Source organism: Camelus dromedarius, chromosome 5 (assembly GCF_036321535.1).
Source record: "Camelus dromedarius isolate mCamDro1 chromosome 5, mCamDro1.pat, whole genome shotgun sequence".
Taxonomy (NCBI): domain Eukaryota; kingdom Metazoa; phylum Chordata; class Mammalia; order Artiodactyla; family Camelidae; genus Camelus; species Camelus dromedarius.
This window is the reverse complement of record NC_087440.1, coordinates 92,573,395-92,595,515: the sequence shown is the minus strand read 5'-3', so window position 1 is coordinate 92,595,515 and position 22,121 is coordinate 92,573,395. Positions and strand designations below refer to the sequence as shown.

At 60.3% G+C, this 22,121-nt stretch overlaps 2 protein-coding genes across 6 annotated transcripts in view; one reads left to right on the top strand and one right to left on the bottom strand.

Annotated features, from left to right (window-relative positions):
• The window catches only part of PPP1R13B (protein phosphatase 1 regulatory subunit 13B), an 87,440-nt gene extending 76,427 nt beyond the window's left edge, over nt 1–11,013 (top strand). For 3 of the 4 annotated variants that reach the window (XM_064486315.1, XM_031454401.2, XM_064486314.1), the window contains exons 9-18: nt 518–698; nt 1,985–2,089; nt 3,814–3,983; nt 4,330–4,831; nt 5,782–6,548; nt 7,002–7,139; nt 7,212–7,345; nt 7,926–8,092; nt 8,979–9,178; nt 9,776–11,013. In XM_064486315.1, coding sequence (XP_064342385.1) covers nt 518–698; nt 1,985–2,089; nt 3,814–3,983; nt 4,330–4,831; nt 5,782–6,548; nt 7,002–7,139; nt 7,212–7,345; nt 7,926–8,092; nt 8,979–9,178; nt 9,776–9,817 — 2,406 coding nt within the window. In that variant the 3' untranslated portion in view covers nt 9,818–11,013. The remainder of the gene's footprint in view (nt 1–517; nt 699–1,984; nt 2,090–3,813; nt 3,984–4,329; nt 4,832–5,781; nt 6,549–7,001; nt 7,140–7,211; nt 7,346–7,925; nt 8,093–8,978; nt 9,179–9,775) is intronic. The other variant, XM_031454402.2, reaches the window with a different exon arrangement.
• A 91-nt stretch (nt 11,014–11,104) lies between these two features.
• ZFYVE21 (zinc finger FYVE-type containing 21) lies at nt 11,105–22,078 on the bottom strand. 2 transcript variants are annotated; one of them, XM_031454432.2, is made up of 8 exons: nt 21,898–22,077; nt 15,317–15,367; nt 14,988–15,156; nt 14,335–14,410; nt 14,158–14,249; nt 13,520–13,573; nt 11,844–11,986; nt 11,105–11,723 (listed from the first exon to the last, which is right to left on the bottom strand). In XM_031454432.2, the coding sequence occupies exons 1-8, from the start codon at nt 22,033–22,035 to the stop codon at nt 11,688–11,690; spliced, it is 759 nt and encodes a 252-aa protein (XP_031310292.2). In that variant the 5' UTR covers nt 22,036–22,077; the 3' UTR covers nt 11,105–11,687. The 2 variants fall into 2 exon arrangements, with proteins under 2 accessions (XP_031310292.2, XP_064342386.1); XM_064486316.1 differs by lacking the exon at nt 13,520–13,573 and having other exon boundaries at nt 21,898–22,078.
• Between the last annotated feature and the right edge of the window lie 43 nt (nt 22,079–22,121).

Genomic DNA, 22,121 nt, shown 5'->3' with positions numbered 1-22,121 from the left:
GGCCAGTCCTCACCTGCTTCCAGGCCCTGTCACCTTGCCCTGCATGGCTTATTACCCTTTATCGTGACTTTTGAATGTGGGCACAGAGATTCAGAGATGTTAAATCACCTGCGCAAGGCAGCACAGCAAGTCAGTGGCAGAGCAGGATTTGAAGCCAGGCTGAGAGCCCAGGCTTTGATGATGCCTCTGTGCCCACCCAGGGGAGGGATCGCATCCCCCCCGATGAGACGGTTATGTGCTTGGAGGGGTCCTAGGAGGCTGTCCAGTTACACCGTCAGCTCCTGGTTTTTCCAGCTCACATTCAGGTAGGTGTTATCGGAGCATTGGTCCTGTGGGACTGTGGGTTGAAGCCCTTTTTTGAAGTCTCACCCTTTCTAGATACTGGTCTTTCAGGGTGACCCCTTCCTAAGCAAAGGTTATTGGGCAAGGGGTTCAGCTCTGAGCAGTCTGTCATGCTCAGCTTACGGTTTCTTTTCACTGAGGAGACTCTTGACTCTCATTTCTCCCCATTTTATAGCTGAGCCGTGTGAATGGCACATCGTCGCCGCAGTCACCCCTGAGCACGCCAGGCAGGGTGGCTGCAGTGGGGCCTTACATCCAGGTTCCCAGCACCGGCAACTACCCTGTGCCCGGGGACCCCGTAAAGCCCCAGTCTCTCACCATTGCCTCAAGTGCTGCCCATGGAAGATCCAAACCTGGTGAGTGGCCGGGCCCTCTTCTTGGTGGGGAGCGTGAGCAGCAAGGGGAGCTGTGGGGGCACAGCAGCCTCAGAGGAGCCCCTGCCCACCCCCAGTGTCCCCCGAGGCACTCAGTCGTCCAGGGCAGCCATGGGGAGCTGCGTGCCACCACGCTGACACATGGACAGGTTCTCTGTATTGAACTCACCACCTTTACTGAGTGGCTTTTCAAAACACAGATTAATGAAGGCTGTACCCTCTCACGGCCCTGGGTTTGTGTACCTGTCAGGCACACGGCGGCCAGTGGTGGCCACTGCACTGCACGCCAGGCCTGCTGCTCGTCCTGGCACGGCCGGCACTGTGGCTGGCCTGCCTTTCCCCACCCAGCACAGTCTTCATCTCTTAGAAAGTCCGCAGACCCGTCCCTCTGAATTCCGTGTGGCCGGCCGCGGGGCTCCCCGCGCTGCACAGGTACACAGCCGAGTCCCTCAGCGCCCAGGCTGCCAGCCGAGCGCAGCCCTGATTCTCCGTGGTGAGTCCACTCTCCTGCCTCGGAGGAAGATGGCTGTTTTAAACTGATGCATAAGATGCCGGCACTGCTTTGCAGTGAGACTGTGTGACTGGGGCTGACCCACCGCCCCGTCAAAGTCACAGGGCGCAGGTGCACAGTGCAGCGATCCGTCACTGGTGACAGCAGGGCTGCGGGCCGGGGCGGGCCTGCACTGCGAGGACGTTCTCAGGGCTGGTGGTAGATGGGTGCTGCCCTTCTGTGTGTGTGCTCCGTGCTCTCGCTGGAGGGCCTGGTGCTTGCCGTGACCCAGGCAGGAGGGTGCGTCGCCAGCCTCAGATTTCTCTGTGGCTGTCTCGTAAGCCATGCGGAGTGTGTGGTGGGCAGGAAAGTCAAATTGCAGCTTTCTTCGATAAGCTGTTGTTTATAGTTCTAAGCACCAGATAGTGGGAGTGGCTGTTTCCAGTGGCAGATAATTAGCACAGCCAGTGGCCTGTCTCCCGACTTAATCATAAACGCTTCCCAAGCTGAGAATGGCTCCTGTTTCCCCTCCCCCCCAGGGGTCTGTGCGGGGCCACCTCACAGGTTGCAGGGAGAGGCCGCGCTCTCGGGGCTGGGGGAGGGGCCTTCAGAAGGAGCCTTGGTCTTTCTGCTGTGGTGGGAGGTGAGCAGACGCAGGACGCCTGTGCACCCCCGCCCTGGGGGCGGAATCTCAGCCCAGATGTGGGACTGGAGTGGGAAACCTCCCGGGGAGACTAACCCGCGGGGTCGGCCATCCTTCTGGTTCCGTGTCACACAGATGGCCATGGTCATCCCCGAGCAGCCAGCCCGTGGACAGTGTCAGACCTTGACGTGGGGCCTGACTGCGGTTCGTCTCGGCCCTCTGCGCACCGGTTTGTAAACCGTACGTTGGCTGGCGGGCCTGGTGGGAGGCTCTGGTCCTCAGCACTGCCAAGTCCACAGCGCTTCTCCTTCCAAACTGACAAAGGCTGCTCCTCGCAGTCAGCCGGGGAAGAGATGCCACACAGGCACGCCTGCCCTGCCCGCCACAGTCGGGCGGCGCCTGGGGCCGGCCACAGCAGCCAGCCCTCTTCAGGGAGGTGCTGGCCCAGGAAGCGTTTTGTGGTTTTGTTTGTACAAACTTAGGATGATTGTCTGAGTTCACTGTGAGGCTTTTAGTTTTATCTTCAGTATAGGAATCTCCCATCAAATTTAAAGACGATTGTCCCTTTATAATAAGAATATATTTCTTCTACACCTCCTCTCTCATCCTGAAGAAGGAAAATCCCTAGGCCCTTCCTTTCTAGTGCCTTTATGGCTGATTTCCATGAAAGTTCCTGCTGCTGTGAGATTTAGGAGCAGCTGGACGGCCACGTTTCCTGTGACACTGAGAGGGGGCCAGGAAACCCAGCTCCCACGGCCAGCCCCGCCCGCCCTCCTGAGTCAGCAGTGGGCTGGGTTTGTTTCCCATCGGCCAGAGTTTGTACCTCGGGGCACTCTTGGTGAACCTGCGCATTTCTGGCCCGCACCCGCCCCCAATCTGATACAATAGAGGGGGTGTGAAAGCACAGCAGCCAGAGCAAAGTGATGGTTTGGACTGAGGCCTTGGAAATGCCCCACCAGGGCCCTCGCTGCCCGGAGGAGGAGGGGTTAGCAGTGCAGCAGCGACTCAGCTGAGCTGCTGCACCGCGTAGACGTGGTCCAGGGGCGGCTGCTGACTGGCCTCCAGGGGCTCCGAGCTGGGGGGAGTCTCCTCTTCCTGTCTTAGCAGCCGCAGGTTTGGGCTGGAGCACTGCTGGTGGACGGAGGGACGGGGCTATGTCCCCTCGGATTTCTCTCCGCCTTGTGTGGCTGGTGGCTGGGCGTTCACCACTTCAGTCTGGCCCGCACCGGGCTGTGAGCTAATCCTACAGAGGCCGTGATGTATCATGTCACTGCGAGTGAGCCTGTCTTACCAGGGAATGCTCCTGCACCCTTTTTCAGTTTGGAAAATGCTGTTAAAAAACATACCTTTTCAATGGCTTTCCTGAAAACGCTGGGCTGATGGCTTTCTAATCACTGCAGCAGAGCAATAACCTGCTACTCCAATCAGTGGGAGCTTGTCCTGTCCTCCTGTGATCATGAGTTACTTTAAGAGGATAGGAATTTCTAAAAGGTTAAGTCAAATTTTTCTTTTAATACTAGAAGCAGTACAGGTCAAACCCGTTAAGAAGTCATAAGAGAAATCTTTTTGTATTGCTGTATGTAACTGTACTTGTAAATACTGTTTGAAAACTGAGTGCCAGCACTTATTTTATTCCCTAGTGTTGATGTAACGGGTTTGACCTGTATCTAAATGGGGGCCAAGAATGTGGCTTTGATCCCTTGGCCCCTGGCCCGGGTTGGCGCAGCCCCGTGCTTGGTCGTCGAGTCTCTGCCCGTGTGACAGCGCTGCCTGCCACGCCGGTGGAGGCCGCCCTCGGTCTTGCCTCGCGCGAGCACGTGTTCAGGGAGGGGGCTTGGCCGCTGGATGATGGAGCTCCAGCAAAGTGTGTGTCCCAATGGGGTTTTGTTCCTGGCAGGGAGTTAGTCTTATGTTGGTTCAACTAATTTCAAGCAAAGTTTTACTGATACTCTGTTCTTTTCCAGCCAACGATGGAAATTGGCCAACACTGAAACAGAATCCTAGCTCTTCAGTGAAAGCAATGCAGGTTGCCGGTGTGGACTGGAAGGACCCTGGTGTGGAGGGGCCTCTCAAGCAGGGGGCCGTCTCCAGCCAGCCTGTGCCCTTGTCAGCACTAGGAGCTGCGGAGAAGCTGGTAGGCCGTTTGTCTCTGTCACAGAACACAAACAAGCTCCTCACCACCTGCACCCATGTCTGGCTCTCATCTTCATCTTGAGGGTTGGGAGGTGTCCTGAGGCAGGTTCACGCTGCTTGTGCCCAGGCCACACCCATGTCTGAAGGGGCCGGGTGCACGGGTGCATGCCTTTGCTCAGGGTCCTTCGTCCCACTGTTTGGTCCCCGCAATGTGCCGTGTGCCTGGTCACAAGCTGATTTGAAGGATTACAAGTCCTGCTTTGTATTCTCTTGTGACTGTGGAGGGAAATGTGCTTATTAACTTTTCAAAGGGTGACTTTGTCTTTCTTTTTGACCTCTAAATTTAGGGCATTGAGATTGGTAAAGCGCCACCCCCCATGCCTGGTGTCAGCAAGCAGCTGCCCCCAAGCTACGGGACGTACCCAAGTCCTGCACCTGTGGGCCCAGGGTCCACAAACTCCCTGGAGAGGAGGAAGGAGGGCAGCTTGCCCAGGCCCAGCGCAGGCTTGCCCAGTCGGCAGAAACCCACCCCGCTGCCTCCTGCGGGCAGCCCTCACCAGCCAGGTTCCTCACAGCAGATTCAGCAGAGGATTTCCGTGCCGCCAAGTCCCACGTACCCGCCAACGGGGCTGCCTGCATTTCCAGCTGGAGACGGCAAACCTGAACTCCCACTGACAGTGGCCATTAGGCCCTTTCTGGCTGATAAAGGATCAAGGCCACAGTCCCCCAGGAAGGGACCCCAGACAGTGAATTCAAGTTCCATATACTCCGTGTACCTCCAGCAAGCCACACCGCCCAAGAATTACCAGCCAGCGGCGCACAGCGCCTTCAATAAGTCGGTTAAAGCAGGTACGGTGGGCTTGCTGCTCCTCTTGGGCTAGATCCTTTTACTGAAGAAAGTGCCAGTCCGTGTCCTTACTTTGGGACGACATGCTCTTTAGGATTCAACTTGATTTCTGTGTAAAGTGTGGCCTTAGGTACCTGTGTGAGGCAGGGGTAAAGGGTGAACTGCAGGCACAGTTGTGCAGGGCATCGCAGCTGACTTCCTGTCTGCAGCCAGGCCCTAGGGACAGTGATGTAAGGGGGTGTCTGCTGATCTGGGACCCTTTCCCAGAGCCCGCAGGGAGAGAAGCCTTGGTTTGGGTGAGGGGACACCAGCCCTGGGCCAAGGGAAGGCAAGTGAGAGAAGAGAGCCTAGGTCCGCACAGACAGAGACTAACGGAGAGCCTCATCTGTGCGGCCGGCCGGGCTGGGCCTCCCCACGTTCTCGGGCTTCCATACTCCCGTCCAGGACTCTTTAGGCGTGCGTGGCCCCCCGTGCCCAGGGACCCCCTGGCCCGCAGCAGGCTCCGCCCTGTGCTGGGAGAGGCCTGCCCCTTCCCTAGTGCCCCCAGGCCACCAGGTGAGACCTTCCTTCCTGAGGTGGCCTGTTCTATACCATTCAGCTTCGTCCGAGGGTCAGGTAAGTTCTCCTTGGCCAGGAAAGAGCAAGGGTCTGCTTGGGACAGGGCAGGAAGGCAGGTTTGTAACTTCTTTTTTCATTTTTTTCATTTGAAAAATCCCTAATTCTGGAAACCCAAATGTAAAAACTGATAAATTAGAGACACTTCACCTTCAGAAGGAGTTGGTGCTGTTCCGTGAACGGTAGGGTCCCTTTGGGATTTAAAACTAGGCATAGCATCCTCAGCAGCAGATGCCCATCTCTGTAGGAGCCCATCTCTGTGTCACTGATGGTGCTCAGGAGCCAGGCCCCAGAACCCACAGGCTGCTGAAGTCGCCCTGTCCTCTGTCTCCTCCAGTGTACGGGAAACCTGTCTTACCGTCCGGCTCCACATCCCCGTCCCCGTTACCATTTCTTCACGGGTCACTGGCCACAAGCGCCTCGCAGCCACAGCCTCCAGAAAGCACCGAGAAGGAGGCCGAGCAGGACGGCCCCGCCCCGCCTGGGGACGGCACGGGCGCCGTGGAGAGCCTGCCGCGGCCACTCAGCCCCACCAAGCTCACGCCCATCGTGCACTCGCCGCTGCGCTACCAGAGCGACGCCGACCTAGAGGCCCTGCGCAGGAAGCTGGCCAACGCGCCGCGGCCCCTGAAGAAGCGCAGCTCCATCACGGAGCCCGAGGGCCCCAGCGGGCCCAACATCCAGAAGCTGCTGTACCAGCGCTTCAACACCCTGGCCGGCGGCATGGAGGGCGCCCCTTTCTACCAGCCCAGCCCCTCGCAGGACTTCATGGGCACCTTAGCCGACGTGGACAATGGGAACACCAACGCCAACGGGAACCTGGGGGAGGCTGGCCCCGCCCCGCCCACGGCCCCGCTGCCCGCTGAGCCCACCCCCGCCTCCGATGCCAACGACAACAAGCTGCCTTCCCCCGAGCCAGGGGGGCCCCTTTGTCCCGTGAACACCCACCAGGCCCCCGAGCCCGCCGAGGACGACAACAACAATGTGGCCACGACCCCGTCCACAGACCAGCTCCCCAGCCCCGGGGCCGAGGCCCCCTCTCCAGGGCAGGAGCAGGTGGCCCTGCCACTGGCCCCCACCGTGCCCCCAACGGCGGCCTTGACGGTAGGTGTTGCCCTGGGCCAGGGCCACAGCTCCCTCGTCACCCTGCCAGCGCTTGCTGAAGATGCACCTGTGTTGGCGGTGGCACTGGGGTTGGTGGGCCCTGCAGGGCACAGCCCAAGGTGTCCCTGAGGAGGGGAGCCATGGCTGCACCCCAAAGGGCAGGCAATGAGGGGAAGGAGAGCCTTCTAGACAAGGTTCCAGGTGGGAGGGCGACACCGAGGGGGCCAGGCAGGTGGGCTCCCCTGCAGTGGGCGGAACTGAGCAGCTCACTCCCTAAGGAAGCAGCTGAGCTTGGCCATCACCCTCCTCACTGTCACTCACCTTGCTGTGGAGCCGTCCCTCCGGGCAGTGCCAGGCACTGCTCTGCTCAGGCTCTAGACCCTCGCCTTTGCCGCCCGGGCCTGGCTGGTTGGCAAACAGCTTTGAGTCAAAAGCCTGCTTCCTTCCCAATAGAACAAACGGACCAACCTGAAGAAGCCTAACTCGGAGCGGACAGGGCACGGGCTGAGGGTCCGGTTCAGCCCCCTGGCGCTGCTCCTGGATGCCTCTCTGGAAGGAGAGTTCGACCTGGTGCAGAGGGTCATCTACGAGGTGAGTGAGCGCGGCCACCGCGTCGGCTGCCCCGGGCCTGACCGGGGCTCACACAGGCGCCCTGTGTCCTAGGTGGAGGACCCCAGCCAGCCCAATGACGAGGGCATCACCCCACTGCACAACGCCGTCTGCGCCGGCCACCACCACATTGTCAAGTTCCTGCTGGACTTCGGGGTTAATGTGAATGCTGCTGACAGTGACGGCTGGTGAGGGCCCCTGGGGCGTGGGGTCCAGAATGGGGGTTGGGGGGGCAGGAAGGAAGGAGGATGCCAGCACTTGGTCCTGGGGTGTGCATCCTCCGGCCTTTGTTCACTGGGTTTTGTTAAAGGTTTGGCTGGGACGTATTCGCCATTGTAGGCTGAGCGGGAGTCAGTCTGTTTTTCAATGGCCAGAAAGTGCACAGGGAAGGGAGTCTCACAGGCCGGCCTCGTGAGTTGAGGCAGTGGTCTTGCTGCTGTGGGCAGGCCCCTGTGGCCCTGAAGTCGTCGTCACAGGCAGCTGTCTGTCCTGCCTCATTTGGTCATCTGTCAATTGTGGTAAAATACACAGAACAGTTACCACAGCAGCCATTTCTGGGGACATGCCAGTGGTGCGAGGGACACCCGGGTCGCCATTGTATAGGCATCTGTCTCCCAGCCCGCTGCCCACCCGCACTTTTCAGGAACGTGTGTGGTCCTAAACTGTCAGTAGAAATCAGGCCACTGGAAAGACAGCGGCCTGGAGGTGAGCGGGGCCCTGGGTGCACAGCCGCCAGGCCTGCTCAAATGGCCACGCTGTCGGTTCCAGGACCCCGCTGCACTGCGCCGCCTCCTGCAACAGCGTGCACCTCTGCAAGCAGCTGGTGGAGAGTGGCGCCGCCATTTTTGCCTCAACCATCAGTGACGTTGAGACAGCCGCGGACAAGTGCGAAGAGATGGAGGAAGGCTACATCCAGTGTTCCCAGTTTCTGTATGGTACGCGGGGTGGGCGGGCTGGTGCCTCCAGCCCTTCTCCTGGCCGCGTGGGGAGAAGCCCCGGGTTAACCTTGGGGGCAGCCCAGGAAGTCATCACGATGGAGGTCACACTGTCCGTTGGGCTCGTTCCTGAAGACGTGTTGGAAAATCCACATTGTTGCGAGCCCGTGCCAGGTTGCTAGAAACAAAACCACTTCTAGGTTTTGGCTAGATGGTGCCCTCTGGGCAGAGAAGTAGGGGTGGGTGGCTGGGCTGTCTGTGCACTTGGGCTGGGATGCACTGGGACCTGCCTCCGCCCAGAGAGAGGCCTGTGACGGCCGACGGTGTCCCAGTGTGGTGACCGTGGTGGGTGAGCACTGGTCTTCCGTCCCGCTTTTTAGGCAGAGGGGTTGGCAGGGCTGCAGCATCTCTGAGGCTGAAGTCAACAGGTCATCCGCCCCACATCTGTGGGTCCTGCCCACCTCAGACCCTGGGCCCTGGGGACAAAGTGATAAACAGGCAGGCTGAGCTCCCAGAACTGGGGGGGCCGCAGTCCCAGGACACCTGTGCCTTGGGGCCTGGCGGCCGGTCCTGGGCATGCACTCACTCCACTGGGGAGAGCTTCCTGCTATCGGAGCAGCAACGCAGCTGCTTTTGACATTGACTTTTGTATGTTCTCGGTGCGGGTTGAGCTTTACTTGAGAAATATCTTTCAGAACCACAGCCTTAGCTCTGGACTAAAATCCCCAGCAGCACTCCTCCCACCAGGATGTGAGAAGGACTGTGGGTGTTAAGCGGGGGTGGCAGCTGGCCGAGTTGGCAGCGTGGCCCTTCTGGCCCTGGAGCGAGCAGGGCTCTTTGCCGCCCACCCGCCACAGGGACCTGACGGTTTGCTCTCCCATCCCAGGGGTGCAGGAGAAGTTGGGTGTGATGAACAAAGGTGTGGTGTACGCCCTGTGGGCTTACGAGGCCCAGAACAGTGACGAGCTGTCCTTCCACGAAGGCGACGCGCTCACCATCCTGAGGCGCAAGGATGAGAGCGAGACCGAGTGGTGGTGGGCCCGCCTGGGGGACCGGGAGGGCTACGTGCCCAAAAACCTGCTGGGGGTGAGTGCTCGGAGCTGCTGGCTCACCCCTTTCTGCCTGCCCGGGGAGCACGGGGCGCTGGGCGAGGTGCGGCTTGCATCCCGTGGGTGACTCAGTGCAGGAGCTCCCCCCAAGCCCTGGTACCCCCACGGGTGGGTGAGTTTGCGGAGCTGGCGGGAGGGTTGGCAGGCCCTGGGGAGCTGTGGAGGTGTTTGCTCTTGGGGAGGCCCCGGGGCAGGCCAGCACCCTGGTGGCGGCTGCTCGCTGTGCTCTGCTCTTAAGGCGCCACCCAGCAGTGTCTTCAGTGGGGGTGGGTGGGGAGATGGGGCACCCGCGGGCTGCTCCCAAGTACTGCATTCACAACCGCATCAGACCTCTCGGCCTGCATGCCCGGCAGGTGCCACGTTCACCCCACCTTCACTGGAAGTCAGTGGCCTACCAGGCACCTTTGGGGGCCTTACAGCCAGTGACAGGGACTTTAGATGGTTTGAGCCCACGGGGATTGAGGGTGGACTCAGTAGGAGGTGACAGCCCAGGAGCTGAGGAGCTGGTGTGCAGCCTCGTGGGGAGCCCGGCTCCACGGCCGTCCCACCCTGACCCCTCTCCCTCGGCCCCCAGTTGTACCCACGGATCAAACCCCGACAGCGAACACTGGCCTGAATGTCCCTCCAGAGCACCGCCCAGACTTGCCGGCGAACAGGAGCCACCCAGGAGATTTCTCCACTTCCCTGGGAAAGCTGAAGCTAGGAGCGGTTTTACTGGTGCTCACTTTAGCAGACGGCGTCCACAATGTGAAACCCCGGCAGTTTCTAGGTGAGGCCCTTTCTCCAGCTCACCCACACCGGGAGGGGTACTTTCACCTCCGAAGAAGACTGAATTTTGCCAATTACTGTAAATCCAAATAAATACCCAGCTTTCTCAACCACCACCCTTGTTGCCAGAAAGCAGCCCTACAGTTAAGCGCTGGCTGGTGGCCAGTGAAGACCGATGCTCTGCTCGACTTGGGCGCACGGCTGCCCCTCAGTCCCATGTCACTCAGCCCACAGTGAACACTCCCAGCCACTGTGAGGTGTGTCCCCCTGCTGGAGCCCTGCCCACCTGTGGCCTGGAAACCACAGGAACCCAGTGTCCTTTTCTTCCTCACCTCGTGCGTTTCTTCCTAGCATCACCAGAGGGGCCCGTGTGTGGAAACTCCCGTCCCATGGTGGTGTCTGGTGTCCCGGCTCTGGGCCTCAATCTGGGTCACCCAGGCCGCTGGTGCCGGGCTGGACTTCATGCCATGGGCACGAGGACCCTGAGGACGAGGTGACACACAGTCAGGGGTCTCAACGCAGCACTGCCTTCTCTGCAACCTCTTGCTGCCCAGGTGTGGTTCTGACGCCCTCCCAGGGTGGACGGGCCCTGCTGAGTGCAGTCTTGCCCTCGAGCCGGGGGGGTGGGTGGGCGTCGGGAGGGTGGCCCTGGGACAGGAGGGCAGGGCCCAGCCTCCCTGTCCGGGCGGCCATGATGCAATAACATTTGCCCCAGTTCTAGACTTAAAGCAAGTAAGGCACTTCCCTGAGATCTGAACTGTACGTACAGGCTTTTATATACCAAGAGTATTTTTTGACTAGACCACTCGAAGCTATCAGAACCATGTTGGAAATGTTTTCTTCTCTCATTAAAATCCAGGCCCTTAGGCTTTATTTTCCATGTACGAGTCTTGTGTGTACTTTACGTACAAATGTGTAGAGCCTTGCTGTAGTCAACCAGTTTGAAGCACTGATTGTACCCAGCGGGGTGGTGAGGAACGGACACCCCACGGGCAGCCTCTGAGGAGCCGTGTCCACACGCACACAATAAACCGCTGTCTCCCATCGGCGGCTGCGAGTCTTGTGTTCCGGGGCCCGAGCGGAGCTGTGCAGGCAGCTCAGGTGGTCGGGACACAGCGAGGCGAGGCCTGACCCGTATTTTCAAAATAGGTTTTAATCATAAGCTTTATATACAAATTGTTGTACAGTTATTTTAATAAAGTGAAATAGTAAGTGAAAAGTACAAAACACAAAGCTTGCTCCTTCCCCCCGTGAAGTATCAGAGGCGTGTGCACAGCCCCAAATTAGTGACGCAGTGAACGGACAGCCTGTAAAACGGGTTCGGGCCAACTGTAAGCCGCGTACAGGAGACCAGGCAGGCAGCAGGGCCCACCAGGCCAGGTCTCCGCTGCCGGCCCACTTCTGAAGAACAACTAACAAAACGAGCAGCAAGGGGCCAGGACCCGCTCGCACGCTCGGGCCTGACAGCTTACGCTGCACAGTTAGCAGCTGTGCAGCTCAGCGGCTCCCACCCCCGGGTAAGTATCAACAGGGTAACAAATTCTGAAGCACAAGCTGTTGAGAGCGTTAATCAGCGGTGTACGTATTGCACTAGGTAAGCGGACACTTGGTTCTCCGAATACTTGAGTTGCGTTTCCAGTACGTGTCGGGCTGGTTGTGCCTGTGTCCGCAGGGAGCGGGCACCACGGTCCCACGTTGGCTGACTGGCCTGCGTGGAGTTACTGGTCCCGGGATTCGTAGAGGAGCTTGGCGGCCTGCAAGGTGACCCAAAATAAGCACGGAGCCTGGCAGGGGCGCCCCCGGTGGAGCGGGAGGCAGGTCTTCATCTGGGAAAGGTGGGCAGTGCCCTGGTGGCAGGGCCAGGGCCACGGTACCTTGTGCATGGCCGCCAACCATGCTGTCGCCTGCCTCCTGCTGCCATTTGCGTCCTCACCGGCAGTCAGCTTCAGCTGCGTCACGCCCTCTGCCCCTGGGGTTCTGTAGTGCAGGGACATGCCTGTGGCCCGTCCGTTGCCTCCTGGGGGCAGGAGACAAGGTAAGGCTGCCCCGAGGGGACTCTGAGCACCCAGGATGCTGCCAGCCCTGACGTGGTGGCCAGGTGGTGAAGCCTGTGCGAGGGGGGCGCCTTCTGGTGTATGACCCCAAGTAACAAGACTGGAGGTCCAGGACAAACACGGCCACATCACTGAGAGCCCAGGGAGAGAAGCAAGTGCCGCATCTCCCAGCCCCGGCGGGGCACCTGCGGGGGGCGGGGCCTGCACCACCCTGGCCAGCCTCCCACCCGCCCCACCACCGAGAACAGGGTCGAGCAGAGGGAGCCAGAGAAGTGCCACCACCTTGGTCACCAGCACCCCACCCTAGCACATGAGCTCCGGAAAAGATGCCCCGTGTAGGTCAGCCTGCTGGGACGTGGCCTGCCTGCCCCTGGGCTGGGACCAGCTGCTCCATGGACAATGACCCGATTCCTACACCTGTTCTGAGAACCCTTCTGTCCCAACCATGTCAGCAGTCACATGGAGACCAGCTCCTGGTGACGTTCACCTACAGCTCTTCTGCTGACTGTGGGAGGAAGACTCCAGCTCTCAGAAGAGTCCTTCAATCAGACACAGGTCTCCAAGTCAACATGCAGGCCAGTGGGGTCAGGACGCGAGCTGGTAGAGAGGGCGAACCACCACCAGAGAGCTGCCTCCGTGACCTCACATGAGCCACGGTCCTACCCTGCAAGTCAGTCCAGCTTGGCCCGGCGGGGCTCCCTGTGGGTGCCCCCAGCCGGCTCTGCCCACCACCTGCTCCGTAAGTGGTTTTACCGGCGCCCCGGCCACACTTCCATGTCTCCTATGCTGCCTCCAGCTCAGGGAGCTGCCCCAGTGCCCCCACTCCCATGAGAAGACAAGGTTCTGGGGATTCAAAGGTTCCAGGAAACTTTTGGCAGAGCAGGGTTCACTGTACTCCCAATGGGCATCATGAGCCCCAGCTGCTGGGACTTCGGAAAGGCTGGCAACTTCACTGGGCCAGCTGGATGGTGACCGCTCCCTGGCCTCTGGTGGGCCACGGCAAGGCCGTTCTGCGCGCACCCTCCAAGGCTGAGCCCAGCTCCTCCAGACCTGGACTTCCCACCAGGGCACCTGCAACTCAGCCTGCTTGCGCTCAGGGGACAGAGGGGGCCAAACACTGGCCAGGCCCTCCCACCCCAGCATTCCAGGAGTCGGACGTGCAGGAGGCGCCTCGAAGAACACAGTGAGCCCGGCTGTGAAGGACAGGACCATGTTGGGAGAAGGGCCGCCACCCGCCGGCGGACTGGGCCTGCTGAGGGCCAGCAGATGCTGACGTGAAAGCGTCACTGAGCCCTGCTTTCCCCCGGGACAGAATGAGCAAACTAGACAGAGCTCTTCTGCCAGGATACTGTCTTAGACCCGACCCTCTTCCAAATCAACCAAAAGTGAATGGGTGTTTCGCAGAGAACCCTGACGTGGACCCCTCGAGACAGCAGGATGCGAAGGAGGCGCAGGGCCCGGGCAGTCAGGGGAAAGGCGAGGAGCATGTGTCTGACCTTCAGAGGCGGGCTGGCTCCCCGGGAGGCTGGTGTGAGTGTGAGTGTCTTTTTCTACGTCAAGGAGGTAGGCAGGCAGGAGAGAAGACAAGCAAGAGCCAATCAGAACACAGAAAGCACGGTGGACACAGCCACACGGACTCCTCAGCACACTGTGTGCAGAGCGGAACACAGACTCCCCTTCGGGGGAAGGGCGGCCGCTGCGCACGGAGGTTTGGGTGGGAAGACCCAGACTGGGCTCCTCCCCGCGAGCCCACGAGGAGCCACAGAGCCTTGTCTCCACAGACGCCGACGGCAGGGAGTGCCAGGAGGGCCCTGCCCCAGACACTCGGGAATCTGGTGGTGCCAGCTGCATCTGGGCTTGATCCTGGGTCCGAGTCCAAAAATAAATGAAATGGCACAGGAGAGCGTTCAGACAACGTGTTTAGGCAAATTTTCCTTCGTTGTTTTTTTTACATGTTAAGCCCCTGTTCACTGGCGAGTTCCCGAGCCAGTTACTGGATACAGGCCCACAGGGGAGGACAGGCAGGAGCCTTGGAGACCCTGCCACAGGCTGAGTGGGATGGCCCAACAGACCCTGTCCGCGAGGCTGTGCTTGGCCCCAAAGGTCATCCCGGCTGGCCGCACGCGGCCTTTACCTCCAGGAGGGAAGCCTTCCGTGAGCATCTGCACGGTGGAAACGTGCGCGATCTCCACCTCGCGGCGGCTGTCCCCGTCCAGAAGCAAGTACCTACAGCAAACGAAATGTGTCCATGCCATGCCACTTCCCGGCTCGGTATGACAGCTGTCAGCGCCGGGCCACACCCTGCTCTTACCTCTGGTTGCTGGAAAGACGACAAACCATTGTTTCTGATTTCTCTGAGTTTCCAAAAGTCACGAGGAAGGTGGCTCCTTGGGATGCAAAGCCAAACGTGAGGACATGGCTGCTGCTTTGTTACGTGTGTTCCCGGCTGGCAGGCCAGCTCCCGTGTGACACGCACAGGGCCAGGGCGGGATGAAAGCAAGGCGAGCTCTGCCCCGCGGCCCCTGCCGAGGCCCACAAGAGGCACCGCCTCAGGGGAGGCTGTGCTCCAGGTGACCTTACCTCCCAAAGGCCTAGGTCACAGGGCATCACCCCCACCCCCATGCTCAGGAGCAATGGCCCAGAGCAGCAGCGAGAAGGCACAGAGACCCCCCCACCCCACCCCCCTGCTACCAGGAGTGGTACCGCGGGCTGGGGTGAGGGCTGCTCAGTCCTCAGAAGCTCTGGGGGGGCAGACCTGTGTCCCTGAGGCCCGGGTGAGACTCAGCCTGCTGCCGCCCCAGGGAAGTGCCGCCCGAGCCCAGGGTGGACGTCCCCAACCCGGGTCCCAGGCCCAGCAGGTCAGCCAATGTGTCAGGTGTGTCCGTCTCCACAGAGAAGGGCCGGGGCTGCACCCACTTCTCAGGTGCCCACGAGTGCCGGGCCGGGCCAGCCCCAGGCACTTACCACTCAGGAGCACCTTGAGCTGCCTGTCATAAAACTCGGCCTCCTTGTGGGACACCAGGGCGCACTGGGCGCACTGCCGCACAGGGTCCACGAAGCACATGCGCCGCAGTGGCACCTTCTGGCTGCAGCACTTGTCACAGAAGCACTTCCCACAGCGGCGACAGTGGTGCTGGGGACACGGGGCACTCAGTGAGGACGCGCAGGGGCCCCACAGGCAGGCGGCCCCTCACCCATCTCTCCGCAATGGGACCACCGACCAGGCTGCGACTGAGCCAGGGCTCTGACACAGGCCCACCGCCCGCCCCACCCACCCCACGGCCTCAGCTCACCTTCCGGGTGAGAAAGTCAAACTTGGTGTCACACTGCATACACCTTGGGCACTAGGAGAGAAGGTGGCAGAGCGTCAGGACCCGGAGCCCACGCCGCGCAGCCCAGCCCTGACGGCGCAGTCAGCTCCCTCTGAAACCAGCCAGGGAAGCACCCATGAGCCCTGCCTGGTACCGGGGGTGGAGGAAAGCGTGGCCAGGGGCTAGGCGGGGGGCAGTGTCCCGTCGGCAAAGTCAGCACCAGGTAAGTGCTTGAAACACACCTCGGGTCAGGGAACCAGACAGAACAGACCGGACCTGCGACCTGGGGCTCAGGAGGCTGGACCTGCTGGACAGCAAGTCCCATGCCCGCTGCCCCGAGATGCACAGATGATCAGGAGGTTGGGGACAGAGCACCAGAGGGACAGGCGAGGCCCAGGACCTGAAATGGCCACAGCATTGCCAAAGCAACCAACCACACAAAAGAGCTCAGACCCGCCACCCCACGCAAAGTGACAGTCACTTCCACAGACGGGCTGTCCCTGGTGGACACACCTGCCACCCCAGCCCAATGATGCAGTGACAGTGAAACACCACCTCCAGGCAGGGAGCCAGGAATGTAATCAGACACCCTGCCCATGTGACCCAAGGGTGACCCGTCCAACAGGGCGTGTCCCCCAGGGTCCTGCCCTTCTTCCTCACTGACCAGCTGCTCTGGGCGGCCGGAACCCATGCCACCCGGGCTCTGTTCCCCACCCTCCCTGACCCCCCAAAACACAGGGGCTTGGCCCCCCTGCTCTGCACATACCACCTCCAGGCCCAGCTGTGGGACCCAGCACTGCCTGGCCAGTCAGGCCTGTCACTCTGAGGAGATTCACAAGAGGTGCCAATGCCCACCATCCTCAGCTGGTCTAAAACAGCCCCGTGGTGCCGGGGCCCTGCAGATGCTTCTGGAAGGAGCCTGGCCTCCATGGCACAGTGTGCCCTTCTCCATGGAAGGACAGGCATCAGGCGAGCCTGCAGCAGGAAGGCGCCCTCGCCCCACCCAGCCCCACATGGCCGGGGCCCCGCACCGAGCTTCCTGAGATCCCATGACTAACCTCGTTTTCTCTGCTTGTAAGCTGCTTTCTGGACTTGGACCCAGGGCCTGGTCCGCCCTGGCCTTCCAGAACCATCTACAGCTCCCCGCCAACTTCAGGCTCCGGCTGGCTGATCACTGAGCTGCTGCTTCTGCCAGCCCCTGCCTTCCACAGTCAGTTCTGGAATGTTCCCTGTGTTTGGTGCTTGGGCCTCTCCACATGGCAGGGCCTCTGTGTCACGCTCCCTGGTGACCTCACACAACCACCAGCCACAGAATCCACTGGGTGTGGGTGTAGCCAGGGAGGCTGAGCCACTGGGAAAGCCAGCATCAGACCAGGCTTCAGCACACAGAGCTGTGCTCCCGGGGTGGGACGCGGCTCCCAGGGCCGCTCCCTGTATGCTGGGACGTTCACATCTGGACCACTGAGAAACCAATTTCTAAACTAAGACCAAATCCAAATTGAAAATTTGCTCCCTTAAAAATATTAGTGAACTAGAAGCTTTTTATTAATCTAAGTAAGCCAATGAGGTTATTTTTAAATATAGTAACTTTCTTGTTATTTACATAAAAGAAACTTTTCAAATGATCAAGAGAACAACTTGATATGAGAACAAAATTAAATAAGGAACTAAAGCAACGGGTGAGGGTATGAGAGTGAAACCCCACCAACGCACTCCTACCCCCAGCCTGATGGAAAGCTGCACCAAAGGCAAGGCACAGCGCCACCCGGCCCCCAGCCCCGCACCCCTGCACTGGGCCAGAGGCTCTGGGCTTCCGGGCACCTGCTCTCTGGGGAGACAGAACGTACCGAAGTCCAGAAATCAGGTGTGATCAACCCATTTCCGCCACGTGCAGCCAGAGGGGCCTGAGATGCCAGCCCCTCAGGCTGCGTGGCACCCAGACCTCCATGTGTTGCCGGGGGTGGCGCTCACACAGGCACAATCGCAGGAGAACAAGGACCCTCCAAAGGGACCCTAGGAGCTCAGGGAGGGCCCTGCCATGAGATGCACGCGCGCACACACACACCCCCCACCCCTGCCAGGACGGGCAGCAGGCCGGCTGTGGAGCGTCTCACTCCACGTGAAGCAGCACGAACAGGCGCGCCTCCAGCCCAGCTCGGGAGCCTGCGCTCACCTCCACAGGGCCCCGGCCCCGCAGATGGGGGAGGCCGGTGGGGAGGAGGGGCCTCACGAAACGTCAGCCCTAGTGAGACACCCCAACTCCAAGCCCGCTCCCGGCTGCGGGTCCCGGAGTCCGAGCCCGGCCGCCCACCGTCGGGCCCTCACTGGTCCAGCAAACCAGCAGGTGACTCGGGCTCCCTGCCAGCTAAGCTTTCCGGTGGGTAAGTGAGGAGACCATGAGCAGTAACAGGAGAAACCAGAAAGGGCCAGAGGACACTGGCCCGGACCAAAGACGTGAGCACAGAAGGGGCTTCTGGGACTTGGGGGTTCACCCTGCACAGCTGACAGCACAGGCCAGGCACAGAGCTCGGTGGAGGCGGGTCCTGGCCAACCTGCTGCCCAGATTCAGGCACCAAGAGCCCCTGGTGCCCGGGGCAACCCGTCAGAACTAGTCCCCACCCAAAAGGGTCTGTCCAAGGGCAACTCCCCCTCAGCGTGAAAATAACAAAGTTTTAGGACAGATGCCCACCCTCCCTCTAAGGCTAAGGTGACAAAGGATAGTCATGCCCTCCACACTGTCCTCTCTGAGGCACTGCTGGCGCCTGGCTCTCACACTAGACCAGGTCTTAGGTTCCTCAAAAATAAGCCATAAAAGTTAAGTTTTAAAATACACGTATTAATGTGTCTTCATTAAAAAAGCAGCTTTCTTAAAGAGTAAAAGCTTAACTCCTACAAATAAAGAACGACCCTGAGTTGAAGACTCAACTCTCTGCTGCATTAACAAAGGACCAGGCTCACGCAGCCCCATCTGCTGTGCAGCACAGAGTGGCCTGGAGCTCCGGGGGAAGGGAAGGGGTCCCCCCCGGGCCCAGGGAAGGAGGCCAGACCGCCAGCCTTCCTCAGGGCGCAGGGAGGCCCTGGTGGTGTTTCACAGTCACGCTTTCTCCCAACACCAGAAGCAGCGCCCAGCCAGCCTGAGGGGCCGTGGGCAGCTCTCCTGAGGGAGACAGTGCCCCTGGAGGTCCACTGGCTCCGCAGCCCCAACCCTGCACCACGATGGACTCGCCCAGGATCCTGGGGGCCAGAGATCTGGGAACCCCACTGGTAGTGTTCTAGGAACGCATCTCGCAAAGAACCCCCTCCCCATGTGACTTAGAGAAAACTCAGACACCCCTGCTCACCCACGACAAGCCAGACACAGACCCCAAATGTGACTGCTGACCAGTCTGTCCCCACTCATCCGTCAGAATAAAATGCCCACTGACCTGACAAAACTTTCATCAATCTTCTCTCCTTCCTTTAGGCCCCCAAACTCCGCTTAGCCTGGGGTGATGCCTCCCCTGATGTGCTGTCAGATCAGCACCTGCCCCTCCACCTCCACCGCTCACCCCCTCCCCTTCTAGCCTGGGTCACTCCTCCCACGAAGGAAACCCGTTGCTGCCTGGTCTTGGACAGTTTGCAGACCCCTTGGTTGGAGCTTCCCCTCCTACAATGACCATAAATCTCTCCCCACCTAAGTCTGACCTTGTTTTTTATCTGACATACCATGCTCTCCCCTCCCTGGTTCTGCATCTGCAGGGTATCTGAGCATCAAAATGACAGCACAGAGCCGTCATCATTGGTTACACCCAGTGCCGAGGATGGGAAAAAAAGGGGGTGAGCATGCAAAACTGCACGGATTTCAAGGAGAAAACTCAGTATTTTGGGCTACATGCCAAACAGCGCACCCCAAGCCCACTCCCCACACTCCCCCACTGCCTCCTGGCCTCACCAGCTCCCAGGGAGGCACGCACTGTGGAATCCTTGACGTTGACACTAGAAAAGAAATCCCCAGTTATTTCTGAGGCAGGAAACCCCCTGAGAAGCCGAGAGCCGCAGACGTTTCCCGCACTTGTAGGGGTGTCCCCCAGGGCCCAAGCTAACAACCTGGTTCAGGGTCACGCACCCAGTAACAGATGCAGAATGGGCTGGCCTCGGACCAGCGGGAGACAGCTGGAATGACAAGAGGGGAGGGCGTCTACAGACATGACAGCAACACTAACCCACACAAGGGCGAGAATGGGGGATGTCGGAGGAAGCCAAAGATGACATGTCACCTCCGGCCCTGCTCTACCTAATTCTTCCGCCTACTCCAGACCACCACAGGTAAACCTGCCCCTCCCAAAACACAGTGATTGTGATCATGACATTCTGGAAGCACCGACCAGGCAAGGAGCAGACTGACCCATCCCAGGCTCCATCCCAAACTTCCCAGCCCAAGCTGCCCCAGTCCAAGGTCCTTTTCCTCCAGAATGCTCCCTTTGGTAATTTCTCGACTCTGGGGCATGTCCCAGTAAATTTCAAGACAAACTTCCTCAGACTCAGAAAGTAGTCCACAGTCACTCAGAGGCCTCCTCCCGTCCTCCAAGCTCCCTCGGCCTCTCAGGCCTCCTCTGGCTGCTCAGACCACAAATAGGGGTTTGTGAGCTCAGATCAGTGTTTCTGAAGGGCACCCGCCACCCCGCCAGCACGGAGCGAAACGTCTGTTAAAGGATGGGGTGCCACGCTGATTCGAGTCTTTCAGCCCGACCCTGTCAGTCTCCTGAGTTCTCCAGTCGGCTGGGCAGAGCTCCAGGCGCACCTCACCGCGTGGCCCTGCAATACGAGGCCCACGCAGAAAGGCAACTTACGTGGGAAAACCTATGCAACGAGGATTTCAGGAAAAAGCGAGGGGCCCTGGACAGGAATGGCAGTGGGGATCCCAAGGTCGCACAGCAGCGGTGCCCCGGCTAGACCGTGTTTCCACGCACGTCCGCATGCTCCGAGCAGCGGGGCTCACATCCCTGTGCCAGCCATTCCCCAGGGGATCAACCGGACGGAAAACGTCTAAAGAGGGTCCTCAAGGGGCAGCAGTGGGCAAAGGCTGAGACACATCAGCCTGGCCTCGGTGACACCCTCGGGCGACCGCTCAGGGAGCTGCAGACACTGCAGACACCCGGCCCACCGGACGCTCGGGCGCCTGGGCTCCCCTCCCCCACGGGGAAGAGAACTTCTCCCTCACGTGCTCGTGCCTGCTCCTTGTCAGTTCGTGCTGCTTTGACTGGTCTTTGAACCATGATAATGTCCACCTGCTTCTCTCACGGATCCAGTTAGATGAAGTCTGACATGCGCTTATGTATGGGAACCAGACCCACGATAACACCTCCTTTTTCCTTTAATCATCTCTCACTGCACTAACCGAGGAGACCAAGTGAGGAAAGGTACGTTCTGTTAGTTCAAAGTGTACAAGGACCAAGAGAAAAATGCAGAAGAGAGCACAAACAGGTCAACAAAGAACAAGAGGGGAGGGGCGACGTGGCCCAGCTCAGTGACCCCGCCACCCACTCCCCAGCACGGCGCCCTCTCTGTGCCCTGACTGCAGGCACCTGGTGACTGCCAGCTCCCCTCAGGGCGCCAGGGCGGTGCCGCTTAAGTGGAAAGAGCAGCCCCGGCAGGACCAGGACGGAGGACTGAGCCCTTCCCCGGGGCTGGCCCCACGGCCCCTCCCCAGCTTCTGGGCAACTCACCACCAGAGTCTTAAAAAACACCTGATTGCATTCCAGTCTCTTAGAAACACCTGACTGCATTCCTCAGCAGAAAACCTGCCGCCTGATAGGTGATTCTCAGGGAAGGGAGGAAAAGTAGTCGATCACAATGCGTGAGGGAGCAGTAACTTATAGCCTTTTCAAAAATCGTGGAGCGCTGGTGTCTCAGACATTTGTGATTTACAGGAATGCACGAAGTTTTTCGCACGGCTTCACGTAGCTGAGAATTACTGGCTTACGGGATCCTGTCCAAACTCCTGGGCCGGCACAGAAGGGCCTTCAGAAGGTGCCGCACCCACTCTGCCGACGGGACAGCTCATGCCTGTCCGCCCCGCACCTCTCGGGAGCAGGTGCAGCTCGCCAGCCCGGACGCCCTCCATACTCGGTCCGGAGACGCCTACTCACACCCGAGACCTCCCTCAAACACCACCCGCCGCGCAGTGCAGACCCCGAGGGTCCTCCAGGGAGGATGCTGTTTGGTAAACAAACGCCGGACTCCTCGGCTGTCCCGCGGGGTTCCAGCTCAGCAGCTCAACCAATGGGCGCTGTGGGATTCGCAGACGCCCCGGGGGTGGCAAAGCCCGGGTCACATCGTGGGGAGGTCTGTGAGGGGCACAGAAACTTAGGGAGAGCCTGCGCGCCCCGAGGACGGGAGCCAGGCCGGGACAGAGCGCACGGGCAGCAGGGGCGCGGGGGCGCCACCAGAGCGCGGAGCGGGTGCCGCGGGCGGCCGAGGGGGACCCGGAGCGCGGGGGGCGAGCCGGCTGGGGAGGGGCGTCGGGGAGGCAGGGCGGGCCCGGATCGGGGTCCCGGGCCGGAGGGCGGGCGGGAGCAACCTACCTCCTTGTCCGGGACCCACTGCGGCTCCTCCAGGCCGAATGGGCTGCCGAAGGCGCGGTGCTCGGGCACCATGCGCAGGCCGCTGGGTGAGCGCACCAGCTTCTTCGAGTCGCGGCGCGCGGCCACCTCGGAAGACATGACGCCGCCTCAGCGCTCGCCCGCCGCGCGCGACCGGGTCCTCGCCCCGTCGGGAGCCCCGCCCCGCCCCGCCCCGCCCCGCCCCG